Source organism: Crocodylus siamensis, chromosome 4 (genome assembly GCF_052110815.1).
Source record: "Crocodylus siamensis isolate JL-2025a chromosome 4, ASM5211081v1, whole genome shotgun sequence".
Lineage (NCBI taxonomy): Eukaryota > Metazoa > Chordata > Crocodylia > Crocodylidae > Crocodylus > Crocodylus siamensis.
Genome location: NC_143398.1, coordinates 231,901,802 through 231,929,747, shown reverse-complemented (window position 1 = coordinate 231,929,747; position 27,946 = coordinate 231,901,802). Strand labels below are relative to the sequence as shown.

At 43.2% G+C, this 27,946-nt stretch overlaps 1 protein-coding gene across 5 annotated transcripts in view; it reads right to left on the bottom strand.

Moving 5' to 3' along the window:
* NCKAP5 (NCK associated protein 5) overlaps positions 1-27,946 on the bottom strand; it is a 702,047-nt gene that overhangs the window by 378,254 nt on the left and 295,847 nt on the right. For 4 of the 5 annotated variants that reach the window (XM_090045887.1, XM_090045883.1, XM_090045884.1 and 1 more), the window contains exon 2: positions 16,190-16,253. In XM_090045887.1, the coding sequence (XP_089902013.1) occupies positions 16,190-16,253 (64 nt within the window). The remainder of the gene's footprint in view (positions 1-16,189; positions 16,254-27,946) is intronic. The other variant, XM_090045889.1, reaches the window with a different exon arrangement.

Below are 27,946 nucleotides of genomic sequence, written 5' to 3'. Positions count from 1 at the left end.
TCCAACACAGAGAGCAAGTGACTGATCTATTATCATTTATATCCTAGTATGTCTTCTGGGTTCCAAATTACTCTCAACTGTTCAAAGCCCCAGCAAGAGACAGTCCCTGACCCAAAGAGTTTACATTCCATAGAGACAATTCATACAAAGAGTGGGAGGATGGGAGTTTTAATAGCCCTGCTTAACAGATAGGGGACCTGAGCACTGAAAATAAGTAATTTTGCAGAGATTATACAGCAGGTGTACAGCAGAATATGGAATCAAACCAGGACTTCTGAACGAGAGCCTAAACAACAAAATAAGAACGAGGGAAAGGAAGAATCCTCTCCTTAGGCTATGAACATGTTTCACAGCTGTGCTTCTCATTAAAGTGGAAAGACCAGAGAACTGTCACAGATATCCACCAGTCCCAATCCCATAAGCACATGAAATTTGCACGGCATGGGACTGCTGGCTTCTGCATCCACCAAGCAGTTTACCCAAACCTTTTAGTACTCCACAAACAAATGCGACAACACCGATCCTGCCATCCTCTGCACTTCTGCATACTAACCAGGATGCATCCCATTATAAACATTTGATAGAATACTAAGAACTACCATATTAATTGACATGCCACTATGCTCTACACAAGAGCTTTTAATGACCTAGCCCAGAAAGCCATTTCACTAGGTTCTGACCAAATTCCTGGGTACAGAGTCCTGTTGGGGACATACTTCAACAGCAAGGGGGCAAGCAGTGGCTACATCAACCCCCACTGCCACTTACCCCACTGTCACTGAATCCAACAAGGCGGAAGCCAGATCCAGCCCAAGGGAGTGATCCAGTTTGGCATGGCACCCCTGCTCTACGCAGAGAGTATTACTTGTCATTATAGCTTGAAATGTGAATGGAAATCACCATAGTATCATGTCATAGCAAGGTAAGACTTGAAATGAGGGACTGTGTGGTATTTTTCCTTTTATAAGATTTCAGAACAACTACAAAAGCACAATGAATGCATCATACCAAGCATTATGGAAATAATACAATCCAAGTATCAAAAAGTCATTTCCACAGTCTAGACACAATCCTGTCTTATAGGACATACCATAAACTCTGTATACCAGTTGCAGACTTGGGAAACTATGCAGTGAGTGAAAAATTATGAAAGATCTTAATTGTGAAAGATTTAGTATCTTAGGCTGTCTACACATGTGCTCACTGATATTCTAATTAGACTATCCCGTGACCATTTTTAAATGCGCAGGGACTTGATATATGTGACGCTGTGGTAATCTAGTAGAGTAGCTGCCAGGCAGTTGGTCTATACAGTAGTTAAAATGCCTACCCCCACCACCTCCAAGCATGTGTATAGGCATCCATAGTTCTGACTCGAGAGCCAACTTAATAGAAAATATGTCAGTAGTTGTTTTACAAGGAAAAACTTGAATTAAAGATTACGAGACAAAGAGATGAAAGATACAGTAGTTAATTTATTAAACACAGTTAAATGATCAACTAGAGGTGCAACAATAAAGATATTTTGGGCAGATACCCAGGACCATCCCTGGGTGGGGTGTGAATCAGAGTGACCACCCCCAGGCCCCGCACTTTGGGGGGCCCTATGGAGCTGGGTGGAGCGGCATGGCACCTTCGCGCTGCCACTGGCTTCATGTCTGGCCACTCAGCACCCCCCTCCCCAGCCACTGAATCCTCCACCAGCTTCCTTGTGTCCAGGGATGGGGCCCTGCACAGGGTGATTTGCCCTGGGCCCCACACCCTGCTCAGGTCATCTCTGCCAATACGAATGGCCAATTATTAACAATTCATATCGGCTGATACCAATCCAATTGCCAATACGCAGCTCAGCAGCATGGAGAGGAGCATCCAGCTGGTAAATCTATTGGTGGGGAGGGGCAGGAGAAGAGAAAGGACATGAGGGTGCAGATAGAGGCCCCTGCGGTGAGGGAAGGAGTGAGGCTGGAACTGCTCAGCCGGAGCGGGGCAGGGCACAGGACACAGCTTCAAGAGGCTTATCCGGGGGCTGTGGGGAGAGCCATGGGGGGCACGTACCCCAGATCTCTGCACAGGTCAAAGGCAAGCTGCCATGGCAGGCTGGGGCCAGGGGTGGCCCCGGCAGCACTGGGCGGGAATTATGGGTTGGGCTATAGCCACCCCAAAGTTTGCATAGCCCTCCTGTAGCCTCCCCTCAGAGCACTGCCACAACCCACAACAAGTGCAGTCCCAGTCCAAACCCCAAAGCCCTCAGCCCCAGCCTATAGTGGCAGCCTGACTTTGCCTTGTGCACAGATCCAGGAGGCACATGCCCCCCATGGTTCCAAAAGGGGTGCGTACATCATCAGGATCTGCCTCCCCCATGCCACCCAGACAAGTTGCTCATGGCTCAGTCCCACACCCCACCCTAGCTGGGCAGCACCTGCCCCAGGCCCAGTCTCAGCCCTACTCCCTCCCTCACTGCAGGGGCTTTGATCTGTGCCCCACCCCCGCCCCTTCCCTCCCAACAGACTTCCCAGCGAGACGCTGCTCTGCAAGCTGCCAAACTTGCTGTACACATGCTGCGGCTGTGCAGATGCATGCAGCATTTATCAGCAACATTATCAGCCACATCAGCCCAATAAAGCTGTTGCTAATAATAGCAATTTTCCTTTTATCAGTGCCTACACAATATGGACCGATGAATCAGTGCACCTCTAGTGATCACCTAGGAATACTGCTTCCCTATAACTTTTCACAAACAGGGATATTAAATGAGACTTTAAGGGAGGGTGAAGGAATTTTTCTGTGCTGAAGGAAACCTGTATGGGTTAAGGCAGCATAGAGACCCTTCATCTTTTAGTCTCCAGTTCAAACCTGGCTGGTATTAATAGAGAGCAGACATCATGACATTTGAAATTACTCAAGAGCTCAAGTAAATTCAGTCATTAATTCTTTCCGGTTTCTAATAAACTTTTCTTATGTGAGAGGGCCAAGGATTTGATGGCTAAATTATACCTTTATCTTATATAAACTTCTTTTAAGGGAGTGGGATATTTTTACTATTACAGAGTCTGGGAGATTCAGCCAAGGGACAAGAACTCATTGTCCTAACTGCAATACAAACAGAAAGAAAGAAGGTAGTCCTTTCCCCAAAGAACGTACAATCCAAACTATGTGCTCTCCTGTTTGTGCTTCACCTGTTCTCTAGAGAAATACAGTTGTTCGGATGCTTTATTTCAACAGCCCCTCATTCACTCAAAGAACCATGTCTATATTTTTATGGAATCAAAAGGATGGAACAACCTGCTTCCTTTACCATTTCTCCCTCCTCACCTGTATATAGATATGATATCACTGCTGTTGTGTCACATTTAAAATAAGACAGTTCTTTAGGACAACAGTTTCTGAAGTACACAGGACATTGCCCGACATGGTACATATAAATAAAATTTAAATAAAATCGTAGGAAAAAGGCAGCAAGTCCCATCTTTAGATGACAGATGCAGTAAAGAAATAATGATTTTGCTCCTTGTACTGGGCCAAACCCCACTCACTTGACTTTGTCAGGAGTACCTAAGTTAAAGATGGTATGAGATGTTCCAGCGTAACATCCTTTGCATTGCATTGTCTTCACGTTACCTCATTAATTCATAACTATGGCAAGTCACAAGTAATTCTGATAAGAAACCACAAACTGAAAGAAGCACCAGTACAACTATTATTGTAACCACTAAAAAGACTTGTGTTAATTCTGATACAAAGGATATTAGGACAACGAACAGATCCTGAAGCAGTTTCAATGATATTCATAGAAGTTCACATCAAGAGAAATATCTTAACTTAATCCAGACCTTGCGTTCTACATAAGAACAAGAAATTAACAGTACCTGTAACAAAAAGTTTGTTTTACAAAATAAAGTCAATGAACTCTGGGCTAACACAATAAATTAAACTGTTCCCAGAGCTAAGGCAGTAGGACACTTTATTTTGGTAATGCTACTGTTTACTAATATAAATGCCATAGAAGTATTCTAGCAATTAAGCAAGAGAAAAAACTCAGTGATTTTTTTAAAGAATTTTCCTAGAAGCTCTAGCTAAAAAAAAAAATACAACCCCAAATACACAATAGCAATTTTACTGCTATTCATAAGTATAGACTTGTTCTCCTATTTTGCACAAAATGTAAATTGTTATGCAACTTCTATATTTTAGAATCACAAGAAACCTTACAACTAGTTGACAAATTACTCTCCTTGTACTAGACTAACACATGCCTTTATATTTACCTTTTCCTTATATTTTGTAATAGTGACTATATTCAGGTCACCCTTGTAAAAATATTTCCTCAATAAATTCTGATGTTCTTCCCCCCCCATCCAACTCATCCTATTGCCTGAGGTGCTCAGAACTGCAGAACTTAACCTTTTTAATATTAAAGTGGCCACAATTCACTGTTAGCGTATATGTGCATCATTCCTATTAGCCAGTGAGATATTGCCTAGGGCAGCATACATCTGTTTCTAGCCATAAAATGGGATTTTCTCCACGGTGAAGGCAACTGCTACTCTGATATTAAAGTACTCACTGGATAGCTCTCTGAACCATTGTTATATTGCCTTGATCAGCCCCTGCATGGGTTGCCTGATGTTTAATTGCCAGTTTCTATAGAAGGCAACTGAGTTTATGCTGATTTTTAAAATAATTTTTCTGTGTTCCAGGTCTTATAAAACATGACCTTTCATAGCAACTCTTTTCCTTTTCCAGTGGTACTTATACACTTTCTGCTTCCTTCCAGGTTGACTCTAAATACTTTTCAGAAGCACACAACAAAGACAAACCAATCAGGTTAACTTGAGCAACAAGGTCAAAGTCTGTTTTACGTAACTACATTGCCTACAGTAGTAATAACTGTAGAGAAGGTCTTCAGTCTCTCTTCCCCACCACTGGAAACAAAGACAAATGGTCTGCTTGACAAATGAGAAGACCTTACTAGTCTTATTATGTTGCAATGGCTATCTACAAGGCCAAATTTAAATTCAAATGGGAACAGAATTTGTCTACAAAGTTTGAACCACACCGTTGCCAGTGCTGCACTTTGAATATGCCGCAGATGGTTTATACTTCAACCGAGCTTTCACTAGGGATGCTATTTTAAATGAATGTAGCTCCCTCTTCTGGTAGAAAACAAGAGTACTAACTAAAAATTAAACACACACCCTTAGGGACTTTTCCCTTTCCTGCTGTATGCCCTTATTTCTATTAAACTTATAACAACAATGGAATTAAATAAATTGATTTCAATCAACATGCTCCTCACATGTTACAGCAGAATTTGATAAATAAGACAAACTCTGAAACTGTCTTGGAAAGACAAGAACTGATTTTTAAAAACAGGGAAAAAAATCAGCTGATACTATAGGGCTTCAGTATTTCCATTTCAGGAAGACTGAACAAGTTTGATTTGTCTTACTTATTCTTAAACAAGTGCTAAAATGTCTGAATTTCTTTTTTTAAACTTGTGAAAACTCGTCTTTGTTTTTTAAAAAGAAAAACATCAATATTAACTGAATATCTACATATTTGGAGTGAATGAAATAGAATGCACCAGAAGCTACAAGAAGAGTGACGGGACTCAGCTAATGGCTGAAACTGCACGAAGGAAACACAGTTGTGGAAAAGTAAATGAGGTCACCTGAGGCCCCTTCCAATCCTACGAGCCTACGACTTTGATTACCAAGTATGGCAATTAATTGGGTCCAAATGCATTAGGTAAACTTCTAGGATAAGTACAGCCAGTCAAAAAGCCCAGGGCTGAAGTGATTCAATCTAAGCAGTTTCCTCCATGCTGAACCAATAACCGACTGAATTGACATTCAGTTTTCAGTTGGGAAAGGCAGGGGGAGGCCTGCACTGACCCAAGCCAGTAGGCAGGGGATGCTAGAGCATGTCTCCCAGCTTTCCGGTCATTGTCAGACCAGCCAAGTGTCCCCAAAGCCCTGCTGTCCCCTCACAGGGAGTTAAGAAGCCCCCTGCCCAGGTACTGGCCCACCTTAGGGGAGCCTCCCCCTCAGGAGGTTCCTGCAGCCTGGGTTCCCCAGCCCAGGCAGCCCTGGGGAGCCCCCTTCCCTTTCCCAGCTCCTGATTGCTTCAGCCACTGCCAAGGGAGGGAGGGAGGGAGAAGTCCTCTGGGCCAGCTGCCTGCCTGTGCAACCCAGCGTGGGAGCACCAGGGAGCCCCGGCCTTGGGGGGCTTCCCCTCACCCCAGCCCAGGCCAGCTCCAGGGAGTCTACAGGAATTCTTCCTCTCCCCAACCCCAACCCCAAACCCTTGCCTTAGCTGCTGCTTGTCTCGGGGATAGCCCAGGGAGCCCAGGGAAATTCCTCTGCCACTGGCGACACATAAGGGATGCACGCGAGTGCACGTGCACCCCCTGAGATCAGCTGTGCACCCCGTGGAAGTGCCAGCAGCTACGAAGCTGGAAGTGCCAGTGGAAGTGCACTTCCCATTTCGCCTCTGGCTCTGCGATTAGCCGCTGGGGGCCCCAACCCCTCCCCAAGCTCATCAGCGATCTGGTGCCCCCTCAACTCGGGAGGCACCAGTCACCCATGTCCTCTGCTCCTCTGCATCAGTTTTGCCTCAGACTCACAGCAGCTGTGGAGGACCAGGAGAATTTCCCTCCACTCCCTGAAGCTGTGTAAGATTTGCAGGGGCTGAGGCAAGGACTCTGTAGTTCAGGAGGGGAAGAACTCCCCTTAGCTCCCTGAGGCTGTCCCAAGCTGGGGGACCCTGGGCTGGGGTGGAGGGAAGACCCCCAAGGCAGGAGCTCCCTGGTGCCCCCATGCTGGGCTGCACGGACAGGCACCTGGCCCAGAGGACTTCTTTTCCCTCTCCCCTATGGCAGGCTCTGAAGCAATGAAAACATGGAAGAAAGAAGGGAGAGGGCTGCCAGTGGTTGAAAAGCCCCCACCACAGGGGTCTTCCCTCCCTCCACGTGTTGTGTAGACCTTGGTTAGGAGGGGCTGCGGGTCTGTTCCCCTTCCCCCCATCCCTATGGGTTGACGGGCACATGCAGGATGCAGGCTAAGGGGCAGAGCGGCGAGGCAGTCCCTGCTCTGCTTGAGGAGGCAGCATAGCCCAGGGCTGCAAAGCAACCTGGGATGATGGGGGATAAAGTTAACTTGAAACAGGAAGGGGTCTGGGACAGAAGTTCCATAATCTGGTTTGACCTAAATCAGTTAAGTCTGATACTACATCCAACCAGGTTTATCTTCAACCAGTTTTGGCCATTTTAAAAGCAGTTTATGGGCTCCAAATTTCTATTCTGTTACCTGTTTAAACAAGTTTCTGATTACTTAAACCAGGTTATGTGTAACTTCTGTTTCTAGCCCTAAAGAAGCTCAATCATTATTATCAATTGTAACCACCATTTAGCTGCCATTAAAATCACAGAATTCCTAAAAAGAATGGGAAACAGTGCAGATAGGCCAGGTAACGGGAACAAAAGACAAGACACTGGGATTAGATCCATTCTTTCTGGTTTAGAATGTCTGAAGGTTCACGTGGAGGTTATCACTCAATAGCTGTTGCAAGCAAAAATGTGAACGAACTTAATTATCAATATTTAAATCAACAAGGAATATAAATTCAAGCAGTGTTAAAAAGAAATATTGAATCTGCTTCATTATGCACTACTTTTTTAAATTACAGTACAGACAGACAGTTATATAGAGGCAGGGACATAAAAGTTGGGATTTCAAAAAGATAATTTAGCTTTTTGTATCTCATCTTTAACAGTTCATTTATTGCTAAATATCATCTATTTTTGAATGACCCAAGTGCTTCTGCATCAACAGACTTTCTGTTTGCTCAAGGCTATTGCACAGATTTATCACTTCTCTGATAGAAAATGCTTCCAAGCTGGAGGCAGTACATTGTGTAAGACCCAAGTTTGAGTGAAACCTCAGGACTCCCACTCCTCAGAGAAGACCATGCACATTGCAGATGTAATGTGCTGGGTCTCTAAAAATGCTGATTGCACAGATTTTAGGAACACTCCCTGCTAGCTGATTAATGGAGCAGTAATAATGTCAGCTTTGGTGCGGGCCACATAGCCTCCTGCTGCAGGACTAAGTGCCACAACAGTGATAACAGCCAAAGAGGGGGAGAGGAAGCAGAAACACTAATGCCAAGAGTCTCCATAATAATGGGGTGAGCTTGGCTAATACTGTGCTGTCTGGGGGTGATTAAGTGACACTCTATATGCAAGAACCTGGAAATGACGAAGTTATACATAAAGGTATATACATATACTTACATATACACACATACACATATCTACATATACACATACATATGTACACACACATCTGTATACATACATTTTTATTTCTCTACTATTGGTGCAGGCTGAAGCTCAAAAACTATATAGTTTAGTTGTTCCTTATATGACCTTTTGGATACAAATCTGAGCTAAGAAGAAAATAAACCGAAGCTAGTCATTAAACCCTCCCATCAATTTTATTATGAGATGGATCAGCTCCTTTCTCTGTTCTTCACTGCTTCTATCTCTAAGTGGAACATACAAATTTCAGAGGCACATGAAGATGAAAGGATTTGAGGAAATTAGTCAAACTTTTTCAAACCGTAACAAATAAAAGTTTCATTCAAGTTTACCTTAACTTGAATATACAAAACAGTGCAATGAAGCTGTAACACAGTTCAGTGTCTGGTAACAAATGAATCATTTCACTGGTTGTGCAAATATTTCCCCCCTTTTCCTTCTTTTGAAATGGACAGTTTGTACCAATTTATGCCAAAAACTCCTTATAAAGCAGTAGTAGTGCAGCTCACAGTGAAATTCATTAATATAACTTGTTTTCCCATTATTAGCACCATCTGAGCCTGTTGAAAGTCTTAACCAGGGTTTTAATTTCTCCACAGAGAGCTTTAAATTAATTAGTGGTTTACATGCTAACAAAGAATCTGATACATTTACAAATCAATCTAATGTAGAAGGATTACAGGAGGGTGGAAACCTATTCACTGGGGACCTCACATTCAGTTAACATGGTATGTTTATAACAAAAGGGTGCAGGTGTGAAATAGATGGATACAGGGAAGATGCCATGATAATCACTTCACATCACTTAAAAACACAGCAGGAAACATGGTAAATCAGAGCCTAAGGCCCACCCTAAGTGAAACCTATGTAGACATAAAAGACAATATCACACCACTTTAACCTTCATAAATAAATTCCCTGAGTCCTAGGATTGCTATGGTTTACAGGCCAATGAACTAATGATTTGCATTAAAATACTTAGATGCAGGAGTAAGAACAGAAAACATACATGTGCACACATATACATTAAAAGACACAAAATATTCACAGCTTTAATTATCGTTCACTCTGAATCCAAAGAAAGCAAAGGAAGTTTGGTAAGATATTTTACCATGGTTAAATTATGTGAGACTAATGAAATAAGGTCCTTAATGATTTCAAGATGATCCCATATATTTCTCTGTTCTAGAATAAACATAAATAAAATAAATGTTTTGCTAGCTTAATCTTAAAAAAAAAATCTCTTGATTTTAAATATACGCTGCAACCACTTACTAAAAATGTACATTTCTCATTCACTTCAGTGAAAGCTATGCAAGTATGAGGGCATAACACTGAGTTAGTCTATAGGGAGAGAAAATATCATTGGACATACTAGAAGAAATTAGAATAGGACAGTACACCTGGAGGAAGAGCCACCATCCAATCTAGGAGTATCCTTATTGTTTCCACTTCAATAGGTAACATCAGTAAAGGGACAGTGCAATTTGAAGGTGACCAGTCTACAAACTGGAAGATATTGCTGAGGGGGTTCAACAAAAACAAATTTAAATAAATAAGCCCAAACAAATCATCAAATGTTCATGTATAAATGTGGCCTCTCCTTTTTCTATTCCAAAGAATGCATTCCTTATATTGATTTCAGCTCTAGGTGTGACACCAACTTTTCAATACCTACAAGCTTAAATACAATATTTTTATACAAATAAAATATATTTCTATATCTTTGGTGGTGAAGATCTGTCCTGAGATTAAATACTTTCATTTAGTCTTTTCACCTCAGCATTTCTCAGTATCCCTCTTATGCCAAGAATGAATTGGACCCCGAGAAAATGTAAAATCTTGGAATTATAAAAATTGATTTCCTAGGAGGCTGTACCCTGACAAAATGGTGATCACATACTATATGCAATTCTTAATCTCTTCATTTATAAAAAGATACTTTTTTCATAAAAAATATATTTCCTCACTGCTCACCATATGTTATTTATACAGATGTGTAAAACTCATTTATTGAACAAATGTATTGCAACTTAAATAGTATCTACAACACATGCTTAGTATTTACTTTTCATTATTGTTTTAGTGCCTGAATAATCCCCACTGCAGCAATTCCTGTAATGGTGGGTGGACAAGAATGCAACAAGTCTTTCCTGTCTATAATTTCTATGAGCTTTATGCAAAAGGCAACAGCTGGTCATAAGTTATGGCAGAGATTAACCGGCATCCCTCTGTGCAGGAAAGCAAATCCTAAATGGCGTATTCTTAACATGATTCATGCTGGGAAGGCAAAAAGGAAAAGTATCCACAACTTTCTCACACTGTGACCAAATGGGTGCCAGATGGAAAGTGGGGGAGTAGAGGCCAAAAGCTGTAGCACCATATGCTCTCCCTTGAATTGCACAGGTGTTGGAGTAACACATGTGGGAAAGGTATGAATACACGACATTCATTGACATGGGTCAGACTTTTATTGTGCATGGGTTTGACTTAATAACTTAGTGCAAAGAGACCACCTATTACTAACTTGGACCACCTCTGGTCTCAAAAGCCAAATTCATTTTTGAATTTCTTAGCAGAAAATAACTGAAGCCAGAGAAACCAGCAAAAGAGCAGATAACGTCTGTCAGGGCAAATGACTGAACCTGTGGATAGCCCCTTTGCTTGGGCAACAAGATTTAGGAGGACAGCTAAATGGTAGATTCCCCCAGCCTTGCATACTCCTGGCAAAGGCCAGCTACATACTCTCTGTAAGTCTCAGGAATACTTATCAAATGAACGCACAGGGTCCCTGTCAGGGACTTTAATGTGTCTGAGTTGGAGTAAAGATGCACAAGTCTGTGTACAGGAATGGCCTGGCTAAAAACTGCTGACAGCTATTTCTTGCAAGAACACTAACATCGTTATGTTAATCACAAGGCTGCATTTAATCTGTTCTGCACATGACATAAACAGGAATGACATGCACACCTAAACTCCTGGAAGTCTTTCAGCTGTGCTCATTCACTTCCCTCCCCGAAGGAGGAATTAGTGCACCTCCATAAGTGTACATTCTCCCTGGCCTCTGAATGTGTGACGCTACTGGCATATTGGAAAAAAGGAGCATAAATACTGTTTACCAACCCTGACCTTTTCTTACTGCAAACTGTTCGGCTTTGGAAGTGCAAGTCAACAAGGTCAAATATGAGTATTTGGTATGACTTTATAGTTTTGTTTAAACTGTAACTATACCTGCATTTTTAAATACTTGATCATTTTCCTCTCCCTTCCTTCTCCCAGGCATTACATAGGATTTGTCTTTTAGACTGCAAGGCATGTGGGACATGTCTCCTGTACAAAACCTAGGGAACTGGGGGCCCAACCTGACTAGAGTGCCTGGGCATTACCATGATATGATGAAGTTAACAACAACAAACCTCAGGCTATGCTTTACATCAGTACAATACAGAATACTAACAGTGATTTATTGGATGAAAATACGAGACGCTATTCCTTATAGTTTAAACTAGCCAGAGAAGCAGCAGGAACCATCTGTCCAGTCTAAGCAAGAGGCCAAGTGATATGAGCTAGCAGCAGGAGAAAATAACTATTCAGTCTGAGAGCTCTGTGCCAGGGAAGGCAGCAGCCCGTCATCAGGAAACGGTCCAACATTGTCACCAAATAGATAGACCCCAAGTGAATGAAGGATGTTTGCTACGGTTGACACACTACTGCTGTAGCTATTACTGAGATGGTCACTGCATCCACAAGATGCCTAAAGTACTCCATCACAACTTCCTAAGCTACTGCACCTCCAGTTTGCTGGAGTACTTGTCCAGTAGCAAGTCAGATCCAGAATAAATGCTGTTGCAAGGATCTCTTCATCAGTACCTGACAGATACTGTGTCCAACTTCCTCTTTGACTGATGCCACTTCTTACTGCTCTTTTCCTTTGTCTCCAACCTCAATAACCTTGGATGAAGGTGTCAAAACTGATAGACACCTCTCCTGTAGCCCTTCTGAATCATGGAAGTGGCTGCCCATCATCACAAGGAATCACATATGTGGTGCTGATTCAAGAATAGAGGTGGTTCTACAAGACTTTTCACTCCCCCATTCTAAGTTAGTGGTGGCCAACCTTTCTGAAAAGCCTGCCACAAGGCAAGTCCAAACTATTAGATAATGCCATTGCAATAACGTGTGATGCTACTGGCATAGTGAGAAAAAAGGAGCATAAATACTGTTCACCAACTCTGACCTTTTCTTACTGCAGATTGCTTGACTTTGGATGTGCTAGAGGGGCATGGCAGTGTTGAATTTGGCAATGCCTACTTCTGTACCTCCCATGGGGCCAAATCCTCAAGGCAGCACCAACCCCCAACTCCCACCCAGATACCTTTCCCCACCCCAATTCCCACCACTGGTGCCCTCTAACTCAGTGCTTGGGTCTCATGTGCCAAACATACCAGCTGCCCATGTGGGGTACTTGTGGCACATGTGCTGCAAATATTTAAGGGACCACATATTTGTATAAGTTAATTAGATGCTCAATTTTATTTAATTTTTTTACCAAAATGTTAAATGGAATGAAATGGAAGATTCAATTCTAGTAACTTTACGACTTCTTTATATTATAGATCCCTTGCTTCATCTCCTGAGGACAAGTTTTTCTTGATGTTGGAGCATTCTGGCATCTAGCCCTCAAAGTCCTGTCTCATTCTCACAGCCGTACACGCTTGTTCTATTGATCCATCAGCACATTTTATGTTGACATTACTAGCTTTCTCTCATCTCGTAATTCTTCACTCTGTCCCAGAATTCCCACCTCCAAATTAAACCACGGAATACATTTAGCAGCGACTGTGCTAGCACTTCTAATACATACCTATGAACATGCATGGATCTGAGTGTCCACAGTAATGAAAATACAAAATGGTTCCACCATAGCCAAATGAATCAGGAGTTGGACAGAACACAGGATCTCAACCTGACTCTTCCAGACAGACTCTGGGGTTTTTGACCATTGTCACTTTCCTTATGGCTAAATTCCATATTTACTTGAATCTAAGATGACCCTGAATTTAAGACCTCCCCCCATAATTAGATTCTATACATGGAATATTAATAAATTTGCTATAATTTTCCATGTATAGAATCTAATAATCAGAGGGCCATCTTTAATTCATTCCCCCACCCACACTATTGCAGGGGTGGAGGAAGAGGTGGTATAGGAAGGTGAAGCAGCTTGTCCCCTGCTGATGCCTGCCCCCTACTGTCTCTGTCCCCTGCCTGCCCCCACTTCCTCCCAGTCTCTGCTCCCCGATTCCTCCCCAGCCTCTATTCGTCCCCTTCTCCCCCACCCTCTGCTCCACACCAGGAGACTCCCTTCTTGTTCTAGCCTGGGGCACCAAGCACAGCCCCAACCCAGCCCCATAGCAGCTGTACTTTTGTTATGGCTCTGACCCTGGGTAGGGGTATGAGCCAAGCCACAGCAGCTGCCTGCCCCCCATCACTCTTGTATGCAATTCTAAAATGAGGGTCTTTCTCTGCCCCCCCCCATTAAATGGGCGGGGAACTGAGAATAGAGTAAATACAGTACTCAACAGGCAGTCAGCACTGGCTCAATGTCTAGTTGAGAAGAAGTATCAACTAGGGTTCCCCAGGGATCTGTTCTGAGCCCAGTAATGTTTAATATCTTCATTAATGATTTGGATGATAGGATCAAGTGCACATTTAGCATATGTGCAGAAGACACCAAGTTGGGTGGAATTGCAAACACTCTTGAGGACAGAGCTAGGATCCAGAATGACTGGATAGATTGGAGAAATTGTCCACAATCAATCAAATAACACTCAATGGCCCTGTCCACACAAGCATGGACATTTGTTTCCCCAGGAACAAGAAGCAATGGCACACTTTGTGCCACTGCTACTTGTGCCTGGGAAACACCCACACCACACACACTCTGGTGTGTGGCAGGTTACCCTGAGTGGGGTACAGGAGGCTGGGGCCAACAACTGTGCTGGACCCAGCAGTCTTACACTGTGGTCTTGGGAGTTTGGGGTGCTCCTGGAGCTGACAGCCTTGCCAGCAGCTGGAGTGTGGCTCCTGCAGGCGAGGCTCTGGTTTCAGGCAGCACAGGCTCTCACCACGTGTGCAACCCAGCTTTTTTTAAGACGTGGGGTTTTTTGACCCCAGGATCTCCTACAGCCAAAAAATGCCCCCGCACTGCAAGGTAGCAGCATGGGGAATGCCTGCATGTATGGCGTATCACGTCGCATTCGGGTCTGAAGTGCCACATACGACACATGTTCACACCCATTTCAACATAGCCAATAAGAGCAGCTGCAAAGCCCTGCACTTGAACTGGAATAATTGCATGCACCAGTACAGACTGGGGAAGGACTGGCTAGGCTGCAGTACTGCAAAGAAGGACCTGGGGTTACAGTAAACCATAGGCTAAATATGAACCAACAATGTGTTCCTGTTGCAAAAAAACACGAGAATAAGTCAGGACAACATCCACCCATTAATTTTTTTTCTTGAAGCAGTAGGAGTGCTTTGGATTAATATATACTGATAAATGTTACCCTGCATAGAAAGTTAAGCAATATTGCTTATTTAACAGAATCTTGGATTATCCTGCAAAATGTATTCCACACTCAAGGTATTGCATTAGTTCTATGTCTTCACCTGAAAATTAGTTCATACAATTAAAACAGACAGACACATTTCAATCAAGGTAAAATCAGTTTCTAGATTTTGTAAAAGTTATTTACACTGAGAACCAAAATGCAATTACAAACCTGAAGCCTGATCTTGGCCATCCTCCTCAGGCAAAACCCTCTCTTGTACTTAAGCAGATGTTTTATCATAGTTGCAGACTGGATTGTGGCTTAACATTTGAAACAAGTGTTTCTCAACGTGTATATCAAACCTTTGCTTCCATGTATAAAATACCAACATTAAACTCAATCTTTCCTGCAAACCATCAGCTATGCATCTCAAATGTCTTTCAATCTATTGTAAAAAGTCTTATAAAAGGGGTTTCTGAAAAATTTTAAGGGGACCGATGGACTTTTTTTTTCAAGACTGCCTCACATGACTAACAGAGCATTTAAATGCAAAGGTAGACTCTCCAGCTGATCATCACCTCTGGCTCTCTCCATTGAGCTAATAAACACATTATGGGTCAAATTCTTCATTGAGATCCATGTATGCAATTAATTTAAGTCAATGGTAGCTGCATGACCATGTTCTAGGAAACTGGTTTTAGTTGTCGTTGTTTTGTTGTTTTTGTTTTAAGCTTCCCAGACACATCTCTTTTATCCCCTGGATTCCCCTAAGCTATTCACCTAATACAGGGGGAAACCAAATTCTTACCAGAAGTAAAACATTTGCTGGATTTTAAATAATTACCTTCAGTAAATGTTCAAAATGAGAAAATGTGTAAAATGAGAAAAGTAAAAATAAAGAAATTAAACTTATTTACAGTCAAGACTGCTCCTTTTTAAAGTTCCTTCTCTTTCATTTTCCTATCTTTTACAGATTGGTAGCATTGAATAATGACTAAAAAAGTTTCATGCCTCAGTCAGAATGTGTCTGCGTTCCCCATGCTGCATATATGGTTCCAAACTTGAACTTCCAGAAACTTTCTCAGTGAAGCAAAGAAAGAGGAACTGACTTCTAAGGAAAACTTTTCCAAGACAGCAGTATCTTTAGCTGTAGGGTTTTCCAAACAGCGTTATGAACACAGAATCAGCTAAACTTTCATTGAGCTTCATGCAGGATTAATATCTCAATGGCCATCCTCAACAAGATGAAATATGTTCAAGATCTGAATGGAGAGGGTACAATAGAATTGCAAATAGGATAATAGCCAAAGCTTACCATTGTTCCTTCACTCTTATTTCGTGCAACTTCCCGCTGCAGCCGAGCCACAGACAGCTTCTCCCTATGGAAAGAAAAGCATATGAATAGCAGTTCATTTTTCACAAGTAGGGAGAATACGCCGGTCACTCGTCACTGTAGCATTCTTGGACATTGCTGTGGTAACCTCTTGGCAGATCCAGCTCTCTGCCATATTTCCTAAAAATATTTCATGGGGTTCAACATTATTGTTGCATTTGTGATAGTTTGACAGTTTGACAAAATGTCAGTAAATCAAATAATCTAAGACCCACTGTTTCACTGAAACAGCTAACAAAGTAGCCCATAAATTTAGACTTTCAAAACTTCTGTAAGTTACATTGCATAGTGGCACCTTTTATCTCCACCCCCTCCCCCGATAATTTACAGATCAGCTTTACCCTGCTCCGTGACAGTTGTGGTTGGCATATTAAAATACAAATAGAGTAACAAGGATGGCTAGATAGATTGATGGATCCTTGGTACTCTGTGTGTGTGTGTGTGTGTGTGTGTGTGCGCGCGCGTGCGTGCGTGTGTGCGTGTGTGTTATATGATCAATAAACTGAACAAGCAGCATGTGCCCTCCAACCATACTCACAAGAACAGTATATAGTGCTTTGTATTATACTACTACTTAAACACTTTAGGGTACTTTTACATGTAGGGTGACCACCCATCCCTAATTAGGTAGGATAGTCCTGGAATAGGATCATCAAGTCCTGGTCCTGGGCTGCATGGCTCCAGGACAGCATTTATCCCAGATTTGCAGCACTGTGCAGGATTTCCCCCTAAAGGCGGGCAATAATCCAGCCTGCAAGGGACTGCCAGGAGCGGGATGCAGAGAGTGCCACGTGCATGTGCTCACCCACAGACATGCACATGGCCGGGAAGCAGCCAGACAGGTTGGATAGCTCAATGCAGGTAAGTGTATGGTGAGAGGAAGGGGAATGGGGGGCAGATCAAGGCCCCCATGGTGAGGGAGGGAGTGGAGCAGGCTCTGGTGGTGCTGCCCAGACAGGGAGGAGCATGAAGCCCTGGGGCTGGGTTGGGAAGTGGGACAGATATGGGTGGCTCATCCAGGGTGTGCAGGGCATGTGGGGGAGTGACTCCTCACCACTGTGTGCACCCCTCAGGGGTGGGCATTGGGGGGGCACATACCCCCCAGAATTGTGCATGGAGTGTGGGCAGATGTGGGTTGCCTTCTGCAGGCTTGGGGCTTCCTTCCCCACTTCCCATCCCCTGGGAGCCCCACACCGGCACAGGGCAGCAGCGGCATGGAGCTTTGCCAACCAATGCTACCAGGCAGGCAGGGGGTGCACAGCTGGCATGGGGTTCCTGGGGGAAGGGCAGCAGGGCAGGGAGCCCTGAGACCACAGTGAACCACCCACATGTACCCCCACCTACTCTGTCCAGCCATGCTAGCAGCAGGGGGGTGGGGAAGGCAGGCATGTGTCCCGCCTTCCAATTTGAAAAGGTTACCACCCTATTTACACATGCTCCTGGGTGGGGAGGGAGGCAGCATTTTAATTAGAGCGGCTCCAAGTGCTGCTCTAATTAAAATGCCACAGCATCTTGTGTATCAGTGTCCCCATGCTTCAAAATGGTGGCGGGGGGAAGGGGACTTGAACTAAAGCTTGTTCAACGACCACTATTTTGAAACACAGAGACACTGATACACAGAAGCAGGAGGCTGCTCGAGTGTGGTAATTGCCAGGTTTCAGCAGACTTGATTAACTGAGCCTGCTCCAACGCACTGTAATTACACCGTATGGGAGCAGCCTCCGCGCTCATGTACAAGCACCCTTACAGCCTAATCCTGCAGTCTCCCATCCCATGAAATCTTCAGTGAAATCCTAAACTTGGCCCATTAGGATTATTTTCTTAAGGAAGAACTGGGGACAATTCTGAGTACAACTAACCACAAAACACAAGATGTTTCTCTTTAAGGAGCTGTGGTTAAGAGACAAAAGATACAGCATTTACTGACCGGGGGGAAGAGGGAAGGGAACTGTTTATGGCATGAAAAAAAACATGGTAGGTAAGAACTTTTACATCTCTTCTTCCCAGAAAATATAAAGCAACACCAAGGAAACCTCTACTAGTGAAGCACAGAAAAAAAAAATCAAGGAAAGTAGCAGGGGAGAATAGCAGGGGAGAAAAATAAGCTGATATGCTAGAGTGAGTTCCTTTAAAATGGTTTTAGGAAAGGCAACAAAAAGGGTCAGAGGTCTGGAAAACATTATTTAGAAGAAAAGGTTGGAAGAACTGGGATTATAGTCTGGACTAGAGAAAACGGAGGGGGATTTGGTAACAACTTTCAAGTACCTGATGGGTAGCTTTAAAGAAGATGGTGACAGAATATTCCCTGTGGCTGCAGAGGACAAGGCAAGGAGAAATGGTCTTAAATTGCAATAATGGGTAGGATATTAGGAAAAACTCTCTCACTATGCAGGTGGTTAAGCAATGGAATAGGCTATCCATAGAAGTCATGGAATCTGCATCCTTGGAAGTTTTAAGAGCAGGCCAGACTAGCACTTGTCTAGAATGGCTTAAAAAAGATAATCCGATCTTGACCTGAGCATAGGTTGGACTAGATAACTTCCTGAGTTCTATTTTTCTATGATTTTTCAAGTGCATTTTTCAACTGGGTTCTGGAATTATTATACGATATCAATGATATACCCTCCTGCTTCCTCCAACACAGCAAACAGCATACAATGCTTACTTGGGGTGTGGGAAAACCACTTCTCCACCAAGACAAATCAAGAGAAATGCATCTGCTGGTCAAGTCACTCAACTATGTTGTGAGGTTTGGGTCCTTACTTAAACTAGGCAGAGCAGGGATTTGAAACTCCCCCGATGAAAGCTCCAGCCAGTCTGTTGGCTTCTCTCATGTTCTTTATGAAAATTTCTGAAAGTTGCTGGTTTGCACTGATGCAGAACAGACAAATTTTTAAAATCTTGAAAATATTATATCTTGAAGATGATTAGCTTACTGAAGGAAGACCTTTTCTCTTTTCAGTTAAAAAAAAAAAAGTTCAGTTCCAACACCTACGTACAACCCTCTCTTCTGACAGCACAACAGACAGCATAACACCATGGCTTAAAATATGCCTTTACAGTAATTTTGAATTAAAAAAGAATTATTCTAAAATAGAAAAAATGAATCAAGGGGCATGAAAAAGAAGGGGGTAAAGATGTGGCAGGTAGGAAATATGGAATGAATCACCACTCAAAAGAAAAGGAAATGTGCAAACACTTCCCAAGTTGCTTTCTTACTCTTCAAATGAAATAAGACTTTTTTAGTGATTGAGTTTTAGCATTAGCAGAGACCAGTCAAGGCAGTCTGGAACTCAGGGAGAGCAAATGTAGTCAACGGTGCACCATAGCAAAGTTCCAGACTCCTCCCATGTTAAGGTGCAACAAAGAAATCCATGAAAGGGTCAACGGTGTACACGGATAGGCCCAGGCTCAAGGAGGAAGTCTCAAAGAGCTAGGTCCCTCCATCACCCCTAACTAGCAATGTGGCTATACTGAAATGATGATACTGGAACATGATCTCCAACTTAAGAGAGGAAAACAAACCTGAACAACTTCATTATACCTCGGCAATCACCAACTTGGAAGGATGCAACAGGCTACAATCAGACCTCGACAGGTTACAAGGGTGGGCGGACGAGAATAGGATGGGTTTCGACACAGACAAGTGCAAGGTGATGCACCTCAGGAGGAACAACCGGCACCATACCTACAGGTTAGGGAACTCCCCTCTTGTCAGCACGGAGGCAGAAAGGGATCTGGGGTTCATCACTGACTCCAAGATGAACATGGGCCGGCAGTGTGGGGATGCAGTCAGGAAGGCCAACCGCACCTTGTCATGCATCCACAGATGCATCTCGAGCAGGTCCAAGGAGGTGATCCTCCCCCTGTATGCGGCACTGGTCAGGCCGCAGCTGGAGTACTGCGTCCAATTCTGGGCGCCGCACTTCAAGAGGGATGTGGACGACATGGAGAGGGTCCAGAGGAGGCCACTCGTATGATCAGGGGACAGCAGGGCAGGCCCTACGAGGAGAGGCTATGGGACCTGAACCTGTTCAGCCTTCACAAGAGAAGGCTGAGGGGGGATCTTGTGGCCTGTTATAAACTAGTCAGGGGGGATCAGCAGGCATTGGGGGAGTCACTGTTCCCCCGAGCACCGCCAGGAGTGACCAGGAATAACGGTCACAAGCTGGCAGAGGGTAGGTTTAGGTTAGATATCAGGAGGCACTACTTCACAGTCAGGGCGGCTAGCGTCTGGAACCAGCTTCCAAGAGAAGTGGTGCAGGCTCCTACCCTGGGGGTGTTTAAGAGGAGGTTGGATGAACATCTTGCTGGGGTCATTTGACCCCAGTATTCTTTCCTGCCATGGCAGGGGGTCAGACTAGATGATCTGCTCGGGTCCCTTGCGACCCTACAAACTATGAAACTATGAAACTCAAAAAGGAAAGAAAGATGAACTGGTAAATGATCTGGAGCAGGGATTAGTAAAAAGGAGGTAAGAGTGTAACATATAATATCTCCATTCCCCAAACCAGGGAAACCTCTGTCCTAGCAGGGCTTCTACAGAAGGGGAGGTGCAACAGAACTGGTTGGTACAGCATCATCCCGCTGGAAGGGATTCCTGGAGAAGAATGCTGGCAACAACATTAATTCCCTAAAGATCCTGCTCTCCACTTTGAGAGGCATCAACTCAGGCATATGTGAGATGGTGTCAGCAGAGTGCTATTAGGGACCATACCGTCAACGGGAAGGCAGCAGTGAAGTTGCCCTGCATGGGGATTTACAGGATTTCCACAGGGATTAACGGTGTTCTAATGGGCAGCCTCAGTTCGACACACACTGGGCCAACAAGGGCACCTTTCATGCCAATATGAGGCTCTAAAAACGCAGCTTTTCAATATTATTATTACTATTTATTTTAAGCACGTTGCTTGGGTATTATCACAAGGAAATTACAAAATTGGTAAATCCTGTTTTAAGGATTTAGCTCATCTACTAAAAATGGCCAGTTGTGGCTTTCTGCATTGCTTCACCACTTTAATACGAGTTAGTGGAAAAAGCTAGCATATGCTTTGAGCGGTTTTGACTTGTTAATTGCAAAATAAATGCCTATAGATATTTTATAAGCAAAGCACATGTGAACTGTTTATCCATATTTTTAAAAAGTCAGCTGAAAAGAAGAGAATGTTAAAATATGCATGGAGAAAAAAAACCACAGGCTGCCCCTGTATCTATTTCATAACAGCTGTCTGTAAATATTTGCTTGTTTACTTCTAGAAAAGAGAGGGAAAAAAAGAACTGATCGTTTTCCCCAATCAAATCACATGCACCCCAACGGAAAAACAGCCAGAGAATTCTGGAGCTGAAAACCCCAAATCCCTCCCATGCTTCGTTAATCAAGCGATTGTTGGTACAAGAATCTTTGAGCATCCCTAGGAAGTCCCAAAAACAGAAAAATAAAAAGAACTTCTTATAAGAATTTACAACTGAACCAGAGCAAGGATGGCCACTTTCACAGTATCCTGCTAATATAAATATTCCCAGGTTGATCTAAATTCTTTATTTAAAAATAAATGCCATTTGTCAATTGGTTAAAAAAAAAAGCAGCAAAAACACTACCAAAAAAGCCTTTTATGTATAAGGAAAACTTTGAATAAGGGGACAGCCATCTGTTGCATGGTGTCTAAAACAAGGAGGCAAATCAATTTTATATTTCCATTTTAAATAGGTCCCAATGCACACCCCCCCCTTATGCCATAATTGAAGAAAATGTGCATTCAAGTCCAGACCTGGGCAGATGGTCATCTTCATTTAGGAGAACTCATTTCAGAAGCACAGTAGTGCCTTTGGACCAAATTAATTCATGGTGTAACTGTATGATCTGCCAACCGGGATGAATTAAAGCCATTAGGCATAGCAATCTATTGCATTGCACAGTGTGTAAACCAGGTCTGACTGAGAAGCACACACACAATGCTTCTGCTTTTGAGTTAGTACAGTAGTATTTTATATAAGTGTGTATTGTTGTAATTATACAAGGTGTGTGGCAAGTGAGAATCAGACACATTATGTTTAACTGTGATGAAATAAGACTGTCACCACTGCTCAGGGAATTCTGGGCATTCTCAACCTAGAGGGATTTTTCTTTTTTAATACTGGCATAGTGCTGTACTTGGATAAGCACTTTTAATACATAAGACAAGAGGCTCTTAGCTGCTTTAGCTTCTCAGATGCTAGGAGCATTTTGACATGTAGCTTCAAAAGTTAATCTCATCTCTTTTTCATCTATTTTTTTAAGAGAAAAAATGCTTAGCCTATCTTTATTGCTAGGTGGTTTTATTTAATCAAACATACTTCATCCTTCAGCATGATTAACTGACAAAGTTAATTAGCAACCAGAGAAAGCTTGTAAGGAAAAAAAAAATCTTCTGGGAAAACTAAGCACAAGACCCCAAAAAACCAAAAAAACAAGGGATCACTTCAGATATATTTGCTTCTGAAGATTTCACATAAGACATTTACAAATGTGTTCCTAGAAAGCATATTGTGCACCTTAAAATGTTAATATTTGCATTGTAAGTGGTATACTTTTTAAGGCACAATTTATAGGCTGTAAATTCAGGGAGGGGACTGAATCCCCCAAATCAAAGACACTGCAGAAAAGTAATTAAAGAAGCCGTATGGGGATCCAGTTATTTCCTCTGCAGTTAGGACTAGGCATATAAATGAAATTGTGTTGTATTAATGCAATGCAAGAAACCACATTTAAACTCTTCACTTTACCACTATATCATCTAGAAGCTTGGCTTTTTTGTATAATGAATAAAGCCTGTTTGACCCAGAAAGGAAAAAGGCTTATTATGTTCTGAATAATCCAGCCAGTATTGTAACCTCTCCCTAAATTATCATTTCCCCTTAAGGCCATCTTCCTTATGAGTTAGATCCATTCAATTGGGGAACAGATATTATATCACATGACTAGTCACAGCTAAACAGCACAGCTCAGATTTTCGACATCGGGGATCACACACTCAAACTCTTTGCAAACCCCAGAAAGAAAAAAAAAACTGGGAAAAAAAAGAAAAGAAAGAAAAAGAAAACCCCACAGCCAAACATGCACACTCGCTGATTTGATTTGCTTCCTGCAAATTCAGAAACAAAAGAGCCACATTTTTATATAAATAATTTGCTGAAAGATGTTTCAGTTCTGTGCTCTGACCTTGAATTCCTAGTCCTATTTCTCCCAACAATGAGCCAAACCCTAACACTGAACCTCCAAAACATTAAATTGGGATTATAATATGTAATAGAAGGATCAAATCAGGAGCCCTTCGAGGCAGAGTTGTGGTTCAGTACCTTACACAGACAAAATGATACCGTGCTCTAGAGCACAGTTATCAAACCTGTCTGAACAGATGAATGGTCAGGGTTGGTCCCAAGGGCCAGATTTGCGACCCAGCTGGAGACAGGCCTGGTGTCCCAGGTGCTTGAGTGCCACCATGGGAACAAGCTATGATGCTGGGCTTCTTCCCACGCTGCTGTAAGGCTACAGCACTCCAGCCCTCACCCAGGCTCATGGCTACACCGGTGGGAAGGTCCCCCCAGATGGCCTGGCTCTGCAGGCCAGATTCAGACTGTATGTTTGACAGCCCTGCTCTAGAGCAATGGTTCAGCCCGGTCTTTAAGGGAATCTTATCCTTTGCTAGGATGGTTTTAGCATGCCCAGTTAAATTAATGTGCAAAAATAAATTAATGAATTAAATTAAATTGGGAAAAAAAAAATCAGTGAAAGGTAAGAATTTGTCATTCAAAAAAAAGGTTGTATAATAAAAGAGCATTTTAGCATCAAATCAAAACTCAGGGAGAATTTGACATTTGTTGGTATTGCACCTAGAGGCTGACTTATTAATGCTTCAATGAACTGAGTTCCCCAGAGTCCATCTAGTGCACAATACCCATATCAAACTCTGACAAAGTCCTTTTTCCCCACTCTTAATCACACACCAGTACTCCTGCCATGCGCACACATCTTGCATTCTTAACATTAAGCAGCTTCCAGAATATCACTTTTATGCTGTTAGTAATCATTTTCCTATATAACTATACTCCTGCTTTTCTTCATGTTTTCCTTGTTAGACATTCAAATAATTATTTTAGAAGTCTATTATTTTAAGTCTAAGCTCTAGTCTTTCTATTAAATTACAATAACTTGGCAGATTGAAAACCATACTATTAAAATCATGTCTTTATTAAAATGATTATGCCAATGTGGTTCATCCAGCTTAAAAGGCAGTAGAAACTGATACAAGCAAGCAGCAGAGATCTTAATTTGAACACTGCACCTTCATTATCTCTTACAAAAAAAAAAAACATACCTGTGGATCTTTAATAAACATTAGTAGACAGGACCCTTGTTTTTCACACATTTCAGAAAAAAATCCTCTTTTTCCTCCTCTCCTTAGAAATCCACTAAACCAATATGATGCCACGACTGACCTGAAGGGAAAGTTCCTCCAACGTCCTTGTTTTCCATAGAGGCTTCCCATCCAAATACTGCCCAGGCTTGACCTCATTTCTTTTATTAAATCTGACAAGAGCACAGCCCAAGGTGGTATGGCTACAGTGAATTAATATGCTTCATTTTACTGGCATTTTGCACGCTGTGGTTAGCAGCGTTAAATTCTTGCTTTCTACTGAAAGAAACTGTATACACATACAGGATTCATCATATCTAAACGGCCATTTAATGTTCAATTTTGGAATTGTTTGGAATCAACCATTTTAAACTGGGTCTGCTAACAGAGACATTTAACTTGTATGGGACCTTTTAGATGCTGCAACACAGACTAAGTGTTATTTCAAAGAAGTTTCTAATTTACAACCATGGCAGTATGTTTTGTAATTAAGTCTTCTATATGAGCCCCTCTACAAATGGAGGTAAAGGTGTGATGGGATCTAATCCGTAATTCATACAATTTTGCCTCCTGCCATGCCATATGGCGGAAGGCTTGACTTCGGGATCTTACATTAGATCCCATCGTGTCTTACTGCTGGCACAGGGGGACTCCAATCCTGGGCTTACCCCACACTGGCAAGTAGCAAGCTCCTGCTGTTGGGAGTCCCCTCAACTGACAGGGCTTGTCACAGGGCATCAAGGTGCCTGCTCCTAGAAGAGCAGAAACTGCCAGGGGAGAGCCCAAAGAGATGGGCAGAAGCCCAGATGCAGGTTACCAAGGCAACAGGCTAGCGAGCAAATTAGCCTGCACCTGCACCCAGTCAACTGACCAGAAGAGGCAGGGCCCTGGGCCCATGCAAACCCCAGGCTGGAACTAGGGAAGGCACTTCTCTGGCAGTGGCCAAGGGGATAGGAGCCCTCCTAGAGGAAGTGAAGAGGCCTGACTGTAAGTTCTGCTCCTGGTAATGTTAAGGGGCAGAGCACACCTTGTGGAGTTTGAGTTATGGTGTAGCCTAGGCACTTGCATTTTTCACTTTTGTTTATAAGACCATTGGTTTGAGTGAGGTTGTTGGGGAGGGAGGAGGCCTCATCGGGGCCCACTACAGTGTGGGGACCCCAGTGCCAGAGAGGGCGTGGTGTTTGCGGGGGGTGAACAGGCCCCAGCACCAGATAGGGCGCAATGTTTGGGGGGTGAACAGGCCCCAGCGCCAGTGTGGGCTCAGAGACCGAGACAGGGCTGCAGAGAGCCCTGTAATGACTCGAGGGCCGAGTGAAACCAAGGCCTCGGAGGGACGTTGTGTCAATACCATCTGTGAGGCTTGAGATGTGGTAAAGGGGTGTTTTGGAGCCACGCATATAGCCCATAGGGCTGGGGTGTCCCGAGACATCCATTGTGAAACGGGACCCACAAGGGGTCTGGGAATCCATGGGGTTCAGAGGGTCTATCACAACTGTGTCCAAGTGGACTTGAAGCAGCCTCCCTATTTTTAGAACTACATCAAAACATGGCGGGCAAGAACGAGGGTGTCCATTGGGCCAAATTGGCACGGTCAAGGGGCCCTAGGGGTCCCACAGCCATCCCTGGGGACCCCATACCATGACAAGGCTCCTGACCACAGAGGCACCCCATGCACCTCTGCAGCTGGGAGACTGCAGCTGCTGCAATGCCAGCTGCAGGACACCTCACCCACTCCTGGGGATGACAGATCACAGCAGCACTCCATGGCTACCAGGAGCCAGAGTCCACAGCTGCTGTGTGCTGCCGGGGCTGACAGTCCCTTCATCTGCAGGACTCCCTGCCCTGGCTGTTCATGGTACACCCCAATGGCTAGGAGCTTGGTCAATGATGGGGCTCCCAGCCACAGGGGTAGACCCTGCAACATGTGCAAATTTAAGGCTGGATAGCAGCCAGCTATAAAGCTTTTACACACTTTCTAGCAATCACTTTATAGCTGGCTGGACCTTTTTATGGTATGACAGTTCATTTACATGTGTAGCTGGTCTAAATTAATTGAGCAATGAACCCAGTAACTGCATGACACATGTAACATGTAGAAGGGGCCTAACAGAACTAGAATATTTTTTGTTGAAGAAAATGATCAAGGTATACTTTCTATTTATTTGCAATCATAAATAAAATACTTGTTTTCATTACATTATTGAATTTACATGGAAGAATAAGTTGATAAACAATTTCATAGAGCCTGTATCTGAAGTCAAGTGACCTGGCCACAGCTGGGCAAGGTAACTGTCCAGATTCACAGAAGCACAGTCCCTGCTCCAAATAACTTGCAGTCCAAATAGATAGGACAGAATCAGGGCCTAAGAAAAAGGAAGTATGAAAATAACAGGAATTATCATCAGCAGTGCCCACTGACTACCTAACATTTAGTTGACAGTTTCTGGTAGACAATAAGTAAAAGAAATTAAAAATTGAAACATGACTGTGTAGTTCAGGAGTTGGCAAAATGTGGGCCAGACGTGCCCCACCAGGCTATTCTATCTGGCCCATGGGGCCCCCAAAAAATTTAGAAAATTAATATTTATCTGCCCCTGGCTGCCTGTCATGTGGCCCTTGATAGCTTGCCAAAACTCAGTAAGCAGCCCTGTGCCTGAAATAATTGCCTGCCCCTGTGTAGCTGTTCTCAGACAAGAAGTCACAGATAGAACACATACTATGGAAGACAACACAGAAAGACACGTGAGTAATTAATGGATGACTGAGGCAAGGATTAGTTTGGACAATTTGGAAAGAGGCCTATACAGAGAGCAACAAAAATGATTAGAGGCTTTAGAAACACGACTCATGAGTAAAGGCTGAAAGACAAAGTTATTTAGCTTGGAGAAGAGAAGACTGATGGGAGATTTGATAACAGTTTTCAAATACCTGAAGGCTATTAGAGAGAGGATGGAAATGGGCTTTTCTCTGTGTCAGCAGGGAACAGGACTAGGAACAATAGCCTTTCACTTCACCAAAGGAAATTTAGGTTGAGAAGCCTTCTGACTATGAGGATAGTCAAGCACTGGAACAGGGTATCTAGAAAAAATAGAGTCCCCATTTTTGGAAGTTTTCACGACCAGTTTAGACAGACACTCAGCTGGGATGGCTTAATCTGGGATAATCCTGCTTGGAGAACAAAAGCATGAATCTGGTGCAGAAAAGGTGGGAGAGCAACTAAAAGGACTGAAAGAGAAGGAGTTCTCAGAACTCTACATCACTGTTAAATCATTTTTTATTTTATTAA